At 36.3% G+C, this 16,870-nt stretch overlaps 1 protein-coding gene across 1 annotated transcript; it reads left to right on the top strand.

The window, feature by feature from the left end:
* Positions 1-15,656: 15,656 nt before the first annotated feature.
* Positions 15,657-16,146, top strand: LOC110690264 (rRNA 2'-O-methyltransferase fibrillarin-like). The gene is made up of 2 exons (XM_021867090.1): positions 15,657-15,914; positions 16,006-16,146. Exons 1-2 carry the CDS (start codon positions 15,657-15,659, stop codon positions 16,144-16,146), a joined length of 399 nt encoding a protein of 132 aa, XP_021722782.1.
* Positions 16,147-16,870: the final 724 nt, after the last annotated feature.

Below are 16,870 nucleotides of genomic sequence, written 5' to 3'. Positions count from 1 at the left end.
ATTTTCGGGTTGACCCGAACCCGAAAATATCAGGTTCAGGTTGGGATTTTCAACCCGAAAAGTTAAATGGATCAGGTTAGGGTTGGGAGGTTTCTGACCCGAAAACAGGTGACCCGAACACGAACCCGACCCGACCTGATCCGATTGCCAGCCCTAATTAAAAGCGTACAAGGAATATTGACGACAAAAGTCAAGCGGAACCGTTCATGCATTATTCTTACACCTTGCAATCTTGACCCCCTACGACCCGAAAGTTAACCCGAACCCAAACTATCCCGACGCAATCCGAAATGGAGTTGACCCGAACGTGACTCAATGCCCGAACTTGACCCAACCAGAAGTGACCCAAAACCCGAAGTGACTCGACTCGATTTTACCCCAAATTGTAGGGATGAAAGTAATTCGGATTAAAACCGAACCGAATCGAAAACCAAACCGAATTAGTAATTCAGTTTGGATTTTTTAAGAATTCGGATTGGATCGGATTGGAAAAATTAAAAAATATGGATTACGGATTGGATTCGGTTTGGGGTTTAAAAAAAACCGAAAAAACGAATTTCAAATCGAATTTCGACCCAATACTTTAAGCCCATTTTATTTTTCAAAGTATCTAACCACTTTCCCCTTTCATATATAAACTTAAAAAAAGAACCTAATTCTCAATTCTCCTTTCTCAATATCTTACTCTCTCACAAAGAATGTAATTAACAAGAAATGATTGTAGGAATTTTCAGGGTGAAGTTCGAGTTTCGAATTTGAATGTTGCAAAAGAAGGGAACAAATTTCGGTTTGGATTGGATTCTAATTTGAAAAACCGTATTAATTCGGTTTGGATTGGATTGGATTGAATTGAATCTTAATTCGGTTTGGATTCGGATTGAGATTTTTGAAATCGAATTAATTCAGATTGGATTCGGTTTTGGCTATAATTCAAATTGTAAACCGAACTTTCACCCCTACTGAATTGATTGACCCAAAGTAACTCAATCCTAAGGGACACGATTCCTGGAGTAAATAGGGTGAAATGGTGAATTACTTAGTTTAGTGCTTCTTTCTTTCATATGTAATAGGTACTCACAATTTTTTTTTTATTGAACGATTTTACTTAATTTTTCCAACTATTAGTGAATTTATTTTGTTGACACGACACAAACTTGACCCGACCCGAATAATTTGCTCCGAATTGACTCGACCCCAAATTAACCGATCCGAAATTGAACCGAAAATCAATAATACTCCCTCCGTGCTTAAATAATACTCCCTCCATGCTTTAATAAGTGTTACATTTACCAAATCCGACCGTGTTTTTAAATAAGTGATACACTTCCTTTTTTGCAAAAAAAAACTACCTTTAAATACTACTTCCTCCGTTTTCTTTTACTTGCAACACTTCCCTAAAAAGGAAATGTCACAATACTTACAACACACTATAAAAGGAAAGTTACTATAGGGAAAAACTATATTATTTCCTTTATTTAAAGCACATGACCTACTAAATTACACTCCTAACAACCACTCATCCCATTTTAAAGTGTATTATATCATGTGAACCCTACATTCCTAAAATACTATGAAAAAGTGTGTGTTGCATTGAAAAGAAAACGGAGGAAGTATATCTCTCTTTTCTCATGGTCCGAAGTATATCTCTCTTCTCTCATGGTCCCCACCCAAACCCACTACTACTTTTTTTTTATTATATACTTCCTCTCACATTCATTACTTTTCAATTAACTATTAACCCCACTATCTTTCTTTTACAATTTTTTAATACTCCAACTACCCCATTTACTTCTTATTTTATTTAAGTGAATTAAATTGCCTAAAAGTATGTGTCGGTCAAATTGTAACACTTATTAAAACACGGAGGGAGTAACATAATACTAAAACAGACACCAATAATGACACATGTCAGTTTTTGATGTCGTTTTTTCTGTCCAAAACTTTTTTCCTTTGTTTTTTTTAGGAAATTTTGACATTTTCTATCATGAAAAACACCTCGATTCACATTTCCTACCATTTTAAAAAAAAAATTGCTACCATTTAAATCAGAGTTTGTTAGAAATTACTACCACTTAACGGAATTCGTTAAGTTTATATTTTAAAAAAAAAAAACAGTCGTCCCCTCCCCTCAACTGCCACCTCTTCCCCTCAACCCTGTCGGTGGCCGGTGCCGGCGACCCCACCCCCTCCCTTATCCCCACCCATGAAGCCAACCCCCTTTCCCCCACCCACGAAGCCAACCCCCCACCAAATTCAACCCCCCTCCCCGTTACCCCCACCAGAAACGACCCCTTTCACCTTCCCCCATCCAAAAACCGATACCCCTAACCCTAAACCACCGGCCCGAAACCACCCTAAACGAGTTTTAGGGTTTCGCTTATGCTGGTTTTAGGGTGGTGGTTTAGGGTTAGGGATGGCCGAAAAGGGTAGGAGAAGGGGAGGGATGTCGATTCCGGTGGAGGGAACGGGGAATGGGTTGAATTCGGTGGGGTTGGTGTAACACCCTAGAAATTCCTTTCTTTTAAAATACCTGTTTTGCCCTATTTAAAACTTTAAATAAGAATATCTAAGACATTACCGCCACCGTGAAAACGATTAAGGCAACTATCAAAGACACACAGCGGAAGACTTATTTCAAAACCATTCAAAACAAAAGTTAGCTTGAAAAGTCAATCAACGGAAGTAAAATTAAACGAAGTAAAATAAAATCAACCAACAAGTTGGAACCATTATAGGCCCTTATTAAAACCAAATCAAATTCAAAACCTTTTGCGTTAGTCATGCATAATAATGATATCATAAATGATTAAAGTGATAACCACATCATATACTTATAAAAAATAGCATGCTCGCTCTTCACTCATGTCCATTCATGAATATGCTTCATCACCTGAAAAACTTCTCTCTACTTGTTTGCACTACTCTCCATTAAAAATGGGTCATCATAGGGCCAAGATAAAGACAAGGCCAACAAACACACAAAACACACAATCAGCAAAGCTGAGTACATAAGCGTAATTAACACACTAACATATAATTTCCTATTAACACACAACTTACCTTATTGCACCTATTTTTCAAGCATACAACATTTAATAAAACTTCTCACTAGACCACTAATAATTTGTTTAATGTTGAATATGCATCGAACGTGTTTCCTCACTAACCTCCCCCAATAAATTGAGGTTACTAACACGGGAGCTAACCGTGCCAGCATCAATAACCACTTATAAGTGGTGGAATTCCTGCGCATACTAATAATAAAAGGAATGTACAAGGTCCTGTACTCCAGTATAAGTTATGGTTAAATATAAAACCATATAACTCCCCCTATATGTTCATACTCAAAGTATATACGTTCCAAGAGTTTTGGTGCGTAATCTCTTTCACTTTACGTTCTTTAAAATTTATTAACTTGGTGATGACTCTCAAAACATAACAACATCAAACATCATGATTAGTCAAAAAATTAAGCACTTTAATTTAATTCTTGAATAATTAGTGACCACATAATATTTAATGTTGAACCCTTTTTTAATCTATCTCGGTGTCAATAACACCTTAAACGCATTAAGCGCCACAAATCCTATCCCTCTGTGTTAAAAACACCTTAAGTGCACTAAGGCACCAACTTGTACTTTATTCCTCGTGTACATAGACACTTACATAGCTCATTTCCCAAGTTTAAAGCATCAATAAAAATTATATGAACCATAATAAAATTCCCTTTTAATATTACAAACCAAATTAAACATTTAATTAGTTTAATTAAACATGCTCTCTATCATGCCATAAATAAAAGTGTGGTTCATAAACAATATTTTAAACTATAATTTTCCATCCATTACTCTACTACAAATAAATCATGCTTCATAATTCAATCACCAATATCATCCAAATTATAATTTCCATTCCAAATCTAGCATGATACTACTTGTAATCAATTAAACACATTTAGTATGCTACTACATCAATAAAATTATGCTAAGTAAGCGAACGTACCTTGTATACGATCTTAAAATCGTCACGACTAATACAAATCGCTCACTTCAAAGTCTCCTACAATTTAAAATCATAAAAGAGTATTAAAATCCTCTCTACACAAATTTCCAGCAATATATACTATTATAAAACCTTTCATTATTTAATTAAAATAAGCTGAAATTATATTTAAAACATCAAATTCCTTAAAGAAACTTGATTGTCAATGCACTACCAGAAATTCCAGCATTATATTTTAATGAAAACTTGCTGTAATTAAGCCTTAAAACACTTTAATTAATGGTTTAGACTATTTTACATCATAATCCTTCATTAATTCATAATTCAAGAACCTAGGGTTTAAAAAATTGGGGCTTTTTAATTTAAAATAAAATCTGAAAAATTAATTAACATAATACTCATAATCAAACATCAAAAATCAAATTACAAAACTCATAATTAATAATTAGATCAAAATTAAACAAAATTTTAAAGCAAATTTTATTATTTTTTTGTTCGAAAAGATGCGGCAGCCGATAGCCACCACGGCTGCGGCTGGCGCTGTTGGCGGCCACCGCTAGTGGTGGTGGTCGGCAGTGAAGGGGAGCCGAAAGGGGAAGGGAGAAAAAGAAAGAAAAATAAAGAGAAAAAGGAGAGAAGTTTACCTTGAGTTTTCTCCACTCTGGGCAAAGTTTTATTTGCCTCAAGTGTTGAATATTTATACCCCTTCTCTAGAAATCCTTCTCCCTAAACTTTCCTCTTTTAATTTTCCTAATCCCTCCCCTAATAAAACTTTACTAAATTAAAACTTTCTTAAATTAAACCCCAACTTAAATAAAATAATTAGTTAAATAAACTTTCCTTTTTATATAATATTTCCAAACTCATTAAAATAAATAATTAAAAGACTTTAAATAAAACTATTCAATTTAATAAAATACTTCTCAAAATACTTATTTTAATTAAAATACGCATAAAAAAAGAGGTATTACAGTTGGCTTCGGTGGGTGGGGGGTTATCTTCGTGGGTGGGGGAAAGGGAGGGGGTAAGGTCGCCAGCGCCGGTCGTAGCTTTGGGCGCCGGCCGCCAACAATGGGGCAGAGGGAGGGGAGGGGTGGCAATTGAGGGGGGGTGGCAGTGGGGTGGCTGGACGGTGGTTGGGCCCCAGTGACGGAAATAGTTATGGTGTAAGGCATCAGGTAGTAATTTCTAACAAACTCTGATTTAGGTGGTAGCAAAGTAAAAATAAAAAAATGAAAACGGTAGTGTAGACACCTAAAAATGTCTCCTTAAAACCAACCTGATGATGAACAACCTTTCACCGCCATTATTGGTTGAGTTGAGTATTCAATCTTTTTAGTACTTAAATCCATGTTTTCATTCAATAAATTTAATAAACCAATCCATTTCCTAGCTCATTTCCGTAAACCATAACTTGTTTTCCACTTTTCATGTCCACATCGCAAAACTGAGAGTAACTGATTTTTTGGCTTAATAATTTTGATCCAATTATTATTTTTTTGGATAGGCCTTGAAATAAGCTTTCCAAAAATATATCATAAGCCCAATTCCGATTTAAAACAAAGAAGATATGAGCCAAACACTAAACTCGGCCCAAAACCGACACCCTTCTACTAAAACGACCATATCTTAAAATCTACAAATTATTTTGAACTGATTTTAATTATTTTGGAAATTAGACTTGATAAGATTTCCAATTATATATTATATGCCTTATTCTGAGTTACGGATCAAAAGTTATCGCAATTTTAAAAACGCATAAAAAATTGGAATCGTCGCGCAAGCAACAAAAGCACCGCGTCGCGGGGGATAGTGACGTGGCACGGGATTTGGTACCGTATCACGGCAGTCTGTACCGTGTCGCGGTACACATACCATGACATGGTGCTTTTCCGCGTCATTCCCCACGTGATTTTTTCACCGTGACACGGTATACTGTACCGTGACACGGTATATTGTACCGTGACACAGGGTAGCTCCGTGTCCTTTCCGCGTAAACCCTTCACGCGTTTTATCTCCCGTAGCCTAATTATTTCCCGCGTCACACAATATTCCCTCGTGTCAGGTAATTTTCTGCCGTGTCGCGGCATTACTTTTTAGGGTTTTTATCTTTTTAGGGTTCCGTGTGTTTCCTCTGCTCATTTTCCCTATAAATACCCCCCTCCTTTCTACAGTTCGGGGCATCAAATCATTCTCTCTTTCTCTCTTTTACACCAAAAATCATTCTCTTCTCTATCTCTTATTCAAATCCTTAAACCTATATTCTTAATTGCACCATTCTTCCCTTAAGCACTCCAAGGAGTCCATACTTAACCCGAGGTTCCGTCCTTAAACCAAGCCGTGAAAGGTATAAATAAATGAGGGTTTGGACCAAATCATCTCTACTTTTTGTTTAATTTAATTTAATTTCCATTTGATTTATATTTTTTTATTGAAGTTACTAACAATTTATTCATGTTGTAGCAATTCAAAGGAACGCGCGGAATGTGAGTAACTAATTAATTTAATTATTTTTATATTGCTAGTATCATGATTAGGTTTATTTATATTTGATTTGACTAACGATATTATTGTTAAATTGCTTCCAATATTAAGTAAATCAATATTCATGACTTTTTTCATTCCCTCTAGGTTTTCTCCTTGGGAGGGTTTTTTTGGTTCCTTCTAGGGTTTTTCCCCTTGGGAAGGTTTTCCTAGCCTCCATTGCTAGGTTTTTTCAATTTCTTTGAAGGTTTTCCTTATTTCTTCTCCCTTTTCTCTCCATCTCTTTTCCTCTTGGTCTCAGTTGTGAATCTTTGTAGGGGCTTCCACTGGTATTTTTACCGGTGGTAAGCCCCAAAAACCTTTCAATTGCTTTCAATAAATAGATCTCATCCTTGTGATGATGATTTTTGTCTTGAGTTTATTTTCTTTTTGTGTTTGTTTTGTGAAAATTGAAGATTTAGGGTTTCATAATCTCTACAAGAATCCGGAGGACCACATGAGTATTTTCACTCAAACGACTACGCATCAGTGGATTTCAAGCCGAATCAATGCGAACTCACAGATTGTATTGCTTCAGATGAAGTTTTTTATTAAGGCGATTGTTAATCAAATCTACGATGTATTTAGTTTTAAGGTGTGTACTTATGTTGGAATTTTTGATTTTTTAGAAATTATATGTAAGTGCCGTTTAGCTATATTTTATTAATGAAATCCCTTTTCTTCTTGTCAAAAAAAAAAAATTGCTTCCAATATTAATGTTTATTCTATTATATTTTTTATGATCACCATATTGCATGTTTTAAGGGAATATGTAATTGAAAGTCAAGCCTAATAAGATAATTTGGACAACTGGTTTGGGTTCCTTTTTAATCTTGTTGTTTAATCAAGTGATCACTAATATTTTATAATTATGTGGTGCATTAATATTCAACCAATTTAGCATAATAATAGTTTGGGGCAAATTGAATATTTTGTTTGCATGCCTTTGAGATCGCAGGAATCACTTTTCACTATAAGAATCGAGTAGAGGCCAATACGGGCGAATGTGACTCCATGACTCACTTCGTACCATTATCCCCGATCCTCCTTTCGTGGTTTTAGAACCATATGGAGTTAGCAATCTCATGGATTATGAATGGGGTGTAACCTTCAAGGGTCAATCGTTGTTGCCTTTCGTTGTCCCTTTATTTGTGATTGCCTTTTATGATCCGTGAACGGTTTACAAGTTCCTTAAAAACTTGTTGGCGGCTCCCTACTTTCCTTGTCCCTAATCGCGTCCCTAATCATATGTCAATTCCCACTTCCTATGAGTGTCAAGCATATTCACAACATGCTTAACGTAGGCGAACTACGCCTACATATAGCAAATTTGAATCAGGGTGTTTTTCCTGGTAGCAAATGTCAAAATTTCTTTTTTTTATTCACTTCCTAAAAAAAATTCATTTCTTTATATAATTGTAATTCACTTCTATAATTGTGATTCTTTTCCTAAAAAAATATTCGCATAATTTTCATATTTTTATTGCATAAAATATTTTTCTACATTTTTTACTTTGTTTTTTGGTGTTCTACCTTTGGTATAATTTGGATTCAAGGCTCAATTCCGAGTATAAATTAAGATTCAAACCTTTTCAATTTCATTTAAAAATATAAGGATTATTTTTTGGTAGACATTGAATTAACATTATAATTCATTAAAATATTTTGTTAAACCCGACGTGGGACTTATTCTAGTTGGTCCTTAGAATTGACCCAACCCGAACTAACACACCTCGAATTGACTCAACCCCAAATTGACTCGGCCCAAAATTGACCCGAAAATTGGTCCTTAAAATTGACCCTAACCAAACTGACCAAACCCGAACTTGACCCGATCGAAACCTAAATTGACCCAAACAAATTTGACCTAACCCGAAGTTACTCGGAACCCGAATTGACCCAACTCGAACCCGACACAAATATTTGCTGACCCGATATTGACCCGACCCAAATTGGCCTGACCTAAATGACCCATTTACCAGGTCTAAAATACTCCTCAATATATTTTCTAAGTGAAACGTTTCTCCTACGTATGTATCTCGTTATTAAACTTTTTTTTTGAAAAATTTGTCAATTATAGTCATTTAAAATGTATGTTTTGCAAATTATTGCTATTTTCCTACCTTATAAAAAGTAGAAAATAACTCTTAGTAATAGTGTGGTACCAACTATACCCTCAAAAATATGTAAAACATTATGTACAAAAATGTATATTTACTTTTTTACCCTCATTAATATGTTTACTCTCATTAATATATTTAATTGATTTTTTTTTTCATTAAACATACCATCAATTAATACAAAGTTTTTTTTTTAAAGAAAAACTTGTAATGCCTTTTTTTAAATAAAATAATTATAATGTTTTGTGCTTCATATGTTATTATTATTATTTAAAAAGGAAAAAATTGTATGTACGAATACTTTGTTTATTACCACGAGATGATTTATTTTTACTCCTTTGTGGTTGCTCTTCTTATTTACAATTTTGTTGTCCTTTAATTACAAACATTGTTAAGGTTTATTAGCTTTTCAATTGTACATGATTTGATGGCACACACATAAACAACGTGGAATTTAAATGACATTCATATTAAATAATGATATTAGAGCAGATTTTATCAAGAGGTATAAATAACTTAAAATCCTAAAATCGAGGGACATCGATGATAGAAAAAAAATCTATTAAATATGGAGAGAATTTAAGAGGAAAAATATAACTAAGTGGTTATTGCTTTAGTATTAAATATAGATATAGATATTAGATGATCGTAGAACATTGAACTTACATTATTAAGTTTATAGCTACAATGAACATTTCACATATTGTTACTCCGTATGACCAAGCTCAAAAAAAAATTCGTTTGAAGAAAAATACGTTAAGTATTATTGAATCATGCAAATCAATTAAGAATTCTAAACTAGCTTAAGATATGAAGGGATGCAAATCAATTAAATATTATTTAATAATAATTTTGAAATAACACTGTCAAACTTTTGAGGGTTTTAGCAAATAATTGTCATTAAAGATTTTGGTGCCTTTTTTATACTTCTACAAAACCACTATATAGACACATAAACCAAATAGTACGTATTAAAACTACCAAGTCTACAACCCAAACCAAAGGTGTAACTACACACTAATACAACTTCTATGCAAGAGCTAACTCTTTCGCGCGCATTGCGCGCGTAGGATACCCTAGTTAAAAAAAATTGCAAATAGTAGTCCAAATGTGCTAATAACTTGTTAATTGCCACCTAGTCCAAATTTTTCTCAATTTGTGTGCCGAAAAAAATATCCCGTTAGCGGTTTAAGGGTCGTTTTAGTGCTTAAGGGAGCAAATTGAGCTCGAAATTGACAAACAATTAGTGTAAGTGCCTTGTTTTTTGGGCAAAAAGATAGTTACACACAAATCAATACATTTTTGTATACGCAAAACAAGACACTTACGTTAATTTTTTGCCAGTTATAAGCTCAATTTGGACCCTTAAAAACTAAAGTGACCCATAAAACCTTAACGGAAGAATAAAATGACCCCTAAAACCTTAATGGAAATGAAAGAACAATGCATAATGAAAGAAACAAAAGGAACAAAATTATTATAGGCAAGGTTGGTGCTCTCGGTGATGTTACTTGTGAAAAGAGCAAAGCAAGAGGAAAGAACAATATTAATTTTGGGAAAATTTGCAAATTACAGCCATTTAAAGTTCGTATTTTGCAAATTGCAGTCATTTTTTTTTTTTTGCAAATTGCAGCCCGATTAAAATTTTTCATCGGTTTACATGTTGAAAAAATCTTCGGTTAAGGTTTTAGGGGTCATTTTAGTTCTTAAGGGTCCGAATTGAGCTCGGAATTAGCAACACAATAACGCAAGTATCCCGTTTTGCATAACAAAAATGTATCGATTTGTGGGAAACTGTAAATATGAGACACTTACGTTATTTTTTTGCTAATTCCGAGCTCAATTCGGGTCCTTAAGAGCTAAAATGACCCCTAAAACCATAACCGAAGATTTTTCAACATGTAAACCGATGAAAAAATTGAATCGGGTTTCAATTTACAATTTATACGAACTTTTAGGCTGCAATTTGCAAAAAAAAATTCAAAATGGCTGCAATTTGCAAAATACGAACTTTAAATGACTGCAATTTGCAAATTTTCCTTAATTTTTCCATTAAAGACCATACACTAGAGGAGGAAAAAAACACCAAAGCAAAAGTAAAGGATGAGTTGAGTTGTCCAAGAGAGAATCAGACTTGATATTTCAAAGACAAATGACAACGACAAGACAACAATTAAAAGATACGGAGTAAGGGTAAAAACGTTATTTCTAGTATAATTAGCGTCCTAATTAATGGAATATTACTGTTTTGATTACACTAATTTTCACTAGTAAATTGGGTATTTCAGGGTATATGAAAAAGACCAATTTAATCGGTGAAAAGCCCCAATTTTTTTCATTAAAGTTTTTTTTAGTTTTATAATAATGTTTCCTTGTTTTGGGAGGAACTTTTCTCCCTCGAAAGAAGTGTTTTCAATCTCCTTTGAAAGAGAAGGATTTTTCGACCTCCTTCGAAAGACAAGGTTTATCTTCTTTTTCTCGGGGGAGAAATTTGTTAGTTTTGAATCCATGATATTAAACCTAATGGATTGTTGTGAAATTATTTCGTTGGTGAAAAAGTTATCAAGTTTTCAAATATAGACAGATGAATCAGACGAAAAAGATCCTCAGGGCTCCAAAGGATCGTTAGATTGTCTCTCCAACAGGGCTGTATTTTCTAGCGATATAAGCGGGAGATGTTCTAAAGTGCAATATACTCGACGATCGTAGTTTTTATGAAAAAATATAATTTTATTCAATACCTTATGTATTTTTTAACGTCGGATTTCTATTAATTAATGAAATATTTTTGCTATTTAAGAAACAAAAATAGAATTTTTTTTTGACAAGAATAATCCCAACTTTAGCTCATTCGCCCAAGGAAAAATTGCCCGGATTAATCCGACCTTTTGTCCGTCCGCTGAAAATAATCCCACCTATCGATTATTTTTTAATAATCCCACCTTTACCCCCCGATCTTTTCTACTGGTCCCCGTTTACATGAAACCAGCTAACAAGGTAAACAGTTGTGACGTGGACTTGGGTATTTAATTTTCCCTCTCTTAAACATGACAAGTCATCTCTCTCCCACCCACCCTCTGTTATTTCTGAACTTTCTCCCTCCCTCTTCATAACTTCTTACACAGAGCAATTAAAATTGGGTTTGAAGTAGATCAAAAGCCATAATTGAAGCTTCAACAACTATCGTACCTTGCAGTAAAGTCTGAAACTTCCATTTTTGGCGAAATTGCGACAGTTAAACCCTAAATTTCGCCATTTTAGGTAAGGTACTAAACCCTAACTTTTTCCTGTAATTTGCGATTCACTGCGTCTAAATTTGGAAACCTAATCAATTGAACTGGAAGTTGATGAATTTATGCTTGTAATTGCAATGTATTTGTTCAATATGGTTGTGAATTGTTGTTTTGTTGGCTAAAAATTTGCGCATTATGTGTTTGTTAATGTTAGTGGTGTATGATTCTTAAAGTCTGGGTTTTTATTGCGTGCTTTTGGTGGTTGTTGTATGTTGATTGTAATTTAGTGCCTGTTAATTTAGGTATGGGTAAGATTACCTTGAAAATGTGGCATGGAGGTGTGTTTGAGACTGGTAACAATGGGCAGTTGCGCTATAGGAATGGGGAGGGGAGAACATTTAGCATAGACCCAGATGAACTTTGCTCCTTTTATTTGGTTGAGTTGGTTATGAAGTGTGCTAGATATGATGGGAGGATAAAGGGGTTTTTATACTTGGTTCTTGGGTTGAGTATGGTGGATGGTTTGAGGAAGGTGACAGATGATGAAAGTATGAGGGATGTGATTCAAGTTGCAGAGAAGTATAGGGGGGTGGAGGTATATGTTATGCATGATGACAATGACCCAATACCCTTCCCCCCACAGTTACAGGCTTCTGCCAAAAAGAATCAACCCAAAACAGTCATGCAAAAAAAAAACTACCAATAAATAGGGGACCACAAATTAGATGTAGTCCAAGAAAGAAAAGTCAGCCTTTGACAATTAATGAACCTACCCAAAAAGCCCCTGACAGCTCACTAAAGCCAAAAACAGATGAGTTTAAAAAAGATGCCCCCACTATTGAGTTAAACAAAGATGCTCCCACTGAATCTGTTCCCACTCCACCCACCAACACCTTATCCAACCAAAGCTTTTTTAGAGTTAAATATGTTATAAACCCTAGTTCACCAACTGCAACAGCTCTCCCCACTCTCTCTTCTCTCATAGCACCCTCAAACACCCAAACTGACCCAGTACAGTCATATGAGTGGGAACATTCTAGGCCAGATAGCCCCATCCCAATTAATGACCCGATTCTAGATTATAGCACTGAGAGTGACCATGAAGACCCTCCATACAACCCACTGGTTGACAAGGGCAAGGGAGTGAGCTCAAAGCCTTTCTTTGGAGAGGTTTACTTAGATCATAGTGATGAGGATGTGGAGTCAGATGGGGAGCAGGGAGCAGATGTTGATGGTGATGATTTAGAATTAGAGGTTGAAGGTTTAGAGGAGTTAGAGGAGGAGTATGAGAGGGAACATGAAGAGATCTTGGATGAAGATCTACAATATCAGTCTAATAGTGGAGATGAGGAGTACAATATAGCTAGGCAGAGGGTTAGGGATACAACTGCCCAGCTAGTTGACATTGCAAGGAAGATACAATTGGAGGCTGCTAGGGGTTTGAGCATACAAGAAGTTGCTGAGAACAGGGAAGAAGCTGGGGAAAGTGCAGCAACTGGGGCTCAGAGTGATTATGAAGAAAGTGATGAAGAAATTCATACCCCTCCCAGCAGTGGTGATGAAGAAGAGTTGATTCCAGGGAGGAGAAGAAGGTTAGGGCTTTTAGTGTCTAAGCATACAGAATTTAGCACATTTGTTTGGAAGGTTGGGCAGAAGTTTGCCAACAGAGAGGACTTCAAGGATGCAGTTGCTAAATATGGAATACTTCAGGGCAGAGATATGTTTTTTGTTGTGAGCAACAAGCAAAGATCTCAGAGATTGGGTGTAAGGTGCATAGAGAGCTGTCCTTTTTATGTGTATGCATCCTGGGATACAAGAAGAGCAACATTTGTGGTGAAGACAGTGAAAGGGGAACACACCTGTCAGAGAAACATGAAGAGAAACAAGCAGCTCAAATCTAGTTGGGTTGCAAAGCAGTTCTTGGATGTCTTCAAATCTAGGCCACATTGGCCTGCAAAGGAGATACAAGAGTGTATAAGGAAAGCTTACAAGATGTTGGTGACCAAAGACTTTGCCTACAAGGTGAAGTACAATGCTCATAGGTTGTTACATGGGTCAATGCATGACCACTACAACAAGCTTGGAGGGTACTTGAAAGAGATTGAGAACTGCAGCCCAGGGACAGAGATTGAGCTTGTAACTGAACCATCAAAACAAGGAGACCAACCTGTATTTCAAAGGTTGTTCATTTGCTTTGAGGGGCTTAAAAATGGGTGGATACAAGGATGCAGGAAAGTGTTGGCAGTAGATGCATGCTTCTTAAAGACTTTCTTAGGGGGTCAGCTGTTGGCTGCTGTTGGAAGGGACAACAATGACCAAATGTTTCCTGTCTGCTGGGTAGTGGTTGAAGGAGAGAATAACTCCTCTTAGGAGTGGTTCTTTAGGAAGGTAGCAATGTGCCTAAGTCTGGGAGAAGGGGAAGGCATCTCAATCATTTCAGATGAGCATGTGGTATGGACTTAACTTTGTACTCATTTATTGTTAAATAGTTTACATAGGCTAGTTTATGTTGTGTGCAAACTTTGACTTGGTTTTTATTTTTTTTTTGGCTTTTTTTTGTGCAAATGTAGAGTATTGTGAGTAGTGTCTCAACTGTCCTACCTAGGGCAGAACATAGACACTGTGCCAGACATATATTTGCTCACTGGCACAAGAAATATAGAGGAGATGAGATGAAATTGTTGTTCTGGGCTATTGCAAAGAGCTACAATGAAGTTGATTATGAAGAGAACATGGCTAAGCTTAGTTCTCTCAATGTTGATGCTGCCAATGACTTCAAGCTGCATAGGCCTCAGTTGTTTTGCAGAGCTTTCCTCAATCCTGCTATCAAAACAGATGCAATAACTTCCAACATTGCAGAGACATTTAATGGTTTCATCATTCAAGCAAGGACCAAACATTTGCTATACATGTTAGAAGAAATCAGAACTTCACTGATGCAAAGGCTGGTAGTGAAAAGGTAGGCCATGATGAAAGCTACTGGTGTGCTTTGTCCAAGGATTCAAGCGAAGTTGGATTTTGAGAAGACAAAGGCTGCTGAATGTGAAGTGTACCCTTCTTTTGAAAATAATTTCAATGTTAGCTACATATTGGATCAATTGGTGGTGAGGTTGGAAGAAAGTAGTTGTACTTGTAGAAAATGGGACATGACTAGCATCCCATGCTGTCATGCTGTTGCCTGCATCTATTTTGTGGGAAGGAGCCTGAGTTATATGTGCACTCATCATATTTCAAAGACACTTACATGTCAGTTTATGCAGGTACAATAACTGAACCATTTCAACATTTGTGTATTACTTTGTTAGTGTATGTGTATGTGTCACATGTTACTTGTGTATGGCAGGCTCAATTCCCCCAATTCAAGGTGAAAGACACTGGCCTAAAGTGTCCAAATCAATTGCTCCACCACCAATCAAAATTGGCCCAGGAAGGCCAAGAAAAATAGAATCAAAGACCCCCATGAGATCCCTAAGAAATCTGGTACAATGACCAGAGCAGGGATTGAGATGACTTGCTCACTCTGCCAGCTTAAGGGACATAATAAAAGAAAGTGCCCCAACAAGGACAATGTGCAGCCAACTGAACCTGCTCCAAAAAGGGCTAAAGGAAGGCCTAGAAAGGATGCTCCACCACCAACTCAGCCCTCAATAGCTAGTCAGGCTGTGCCATCTACACAAGCTAGTCAGGCTGTGCCATCTGCACCCAAGGACCTAATACAAGTCACTACAATCAAACAGCTCAACCCACCATACTAGGTAGAGGGGGAAGAACGATAAATATGGGAAGGGGCTCTAGGGGTGGAAGGGGTAGTGGAGATGGTGCTGGGAGAGGTGTTGTTGCTGGTGGGAGAGGGGCTACTGCTACTGGTAGAGGAGTGGATGCTGGGAGTGGTGTTGCTGCTGGGAGAGGCTCTGCTGGAAGAGGTGTTTCAAGTACCGCAGGCTCCAGCAGTGGTGGTGCAAGTGGGAACAGGGGTGCTGCAAGTGGGACCAGAGGAAGGGCAAGGGGTGGCTCAAGGGGCAGGGGAAGGAACCAGGTGGGTTTTTGTTCTCATACATCCCTCAATTAGATCCTAAACTTGTTTATGGTGTGTACTTATTTCCTTGAATTTTTTGTGTTTTGTGCAGATTCCACAAGGTGTAGGTATGTACATTGCACCTAATGGATCAGCCCACACTAATCAAAGAAGGACAAGGTCAGCCATGGACTGGTTTCAGTGCAGTCAAACAAGCCAAACCTCCACTTTGCAACAAGGACCAACTCAATAGTTTCATGTCACTCATTAGACTTAACTATGTTTATATTATACATTTGGATACTGTCTTTTGATCATGTTGGGTGTGCTAATTCCTACAGCAATTACACCCAATTCATGATGTATTTTGTGTATGAATGTTAGGCAAGACAATGTCACCATCTTTTGTTGAACTTATGCAGCTATGTGATTATGCTACATGTCTGAATTTCAAGTATTGTGCAAACAATTGTCAAAATAACTTTCATTAACTCATCAATGCATTTCTCATTACATAACAACTTGGTCTTTGCTCAATACATGTCATAAATGACCACAACACATTACTTAACCAAACTAAACTGACTTCACTTTTAACTACCTACAATCATTTGCAATACATCACAGTCATGCCTTCAAAATCACTATCATGAAAGCAAAGACAATCCAAGAAACCAACAGAAAAATGGAAAAATTCTTTTCATTCCTTGTAGCCTTCATCAATTCAATTCGAGTGTGGCAAAGCTCCATTTTGGTGTCATCTAATTCATCCTCTTTACTTCCCATTTTCTTCTCAACCTTCTTCAATTCTTCTTTAAGGAAATCAATCTCCATTTCCTTTTCAGCAACTTGAGTATCTCTTTCAAACACTTGAAATCGTAGGTCATCAACAACTTTGGGGTTAACATGAGCCCACTCAAAGAAGCCACAGTCACCATCCTGCAAAAAAAATAAAAAAAAACCCCAATTCAATTAGA

Source organism: Chenopodium quinoa, unplaced genomic scaffold, assembly GCF_001683475.1.
Source record: "Chenopodium quinoa cultivar QQ74 unplaced genomic scaffold, ASM168347v1, whole genome shotgun sequence".
Lineage (NCBI taxonomy): Eukaryota > Viridiplantae > Streptophyta > Magnoliopsida > Caryophyllales > Amaranthaceae > Chenopodium > Chenopodium quinoa.
This window is presented reverse-complemented; position numbering and strand designations above follow the sequence as displayed.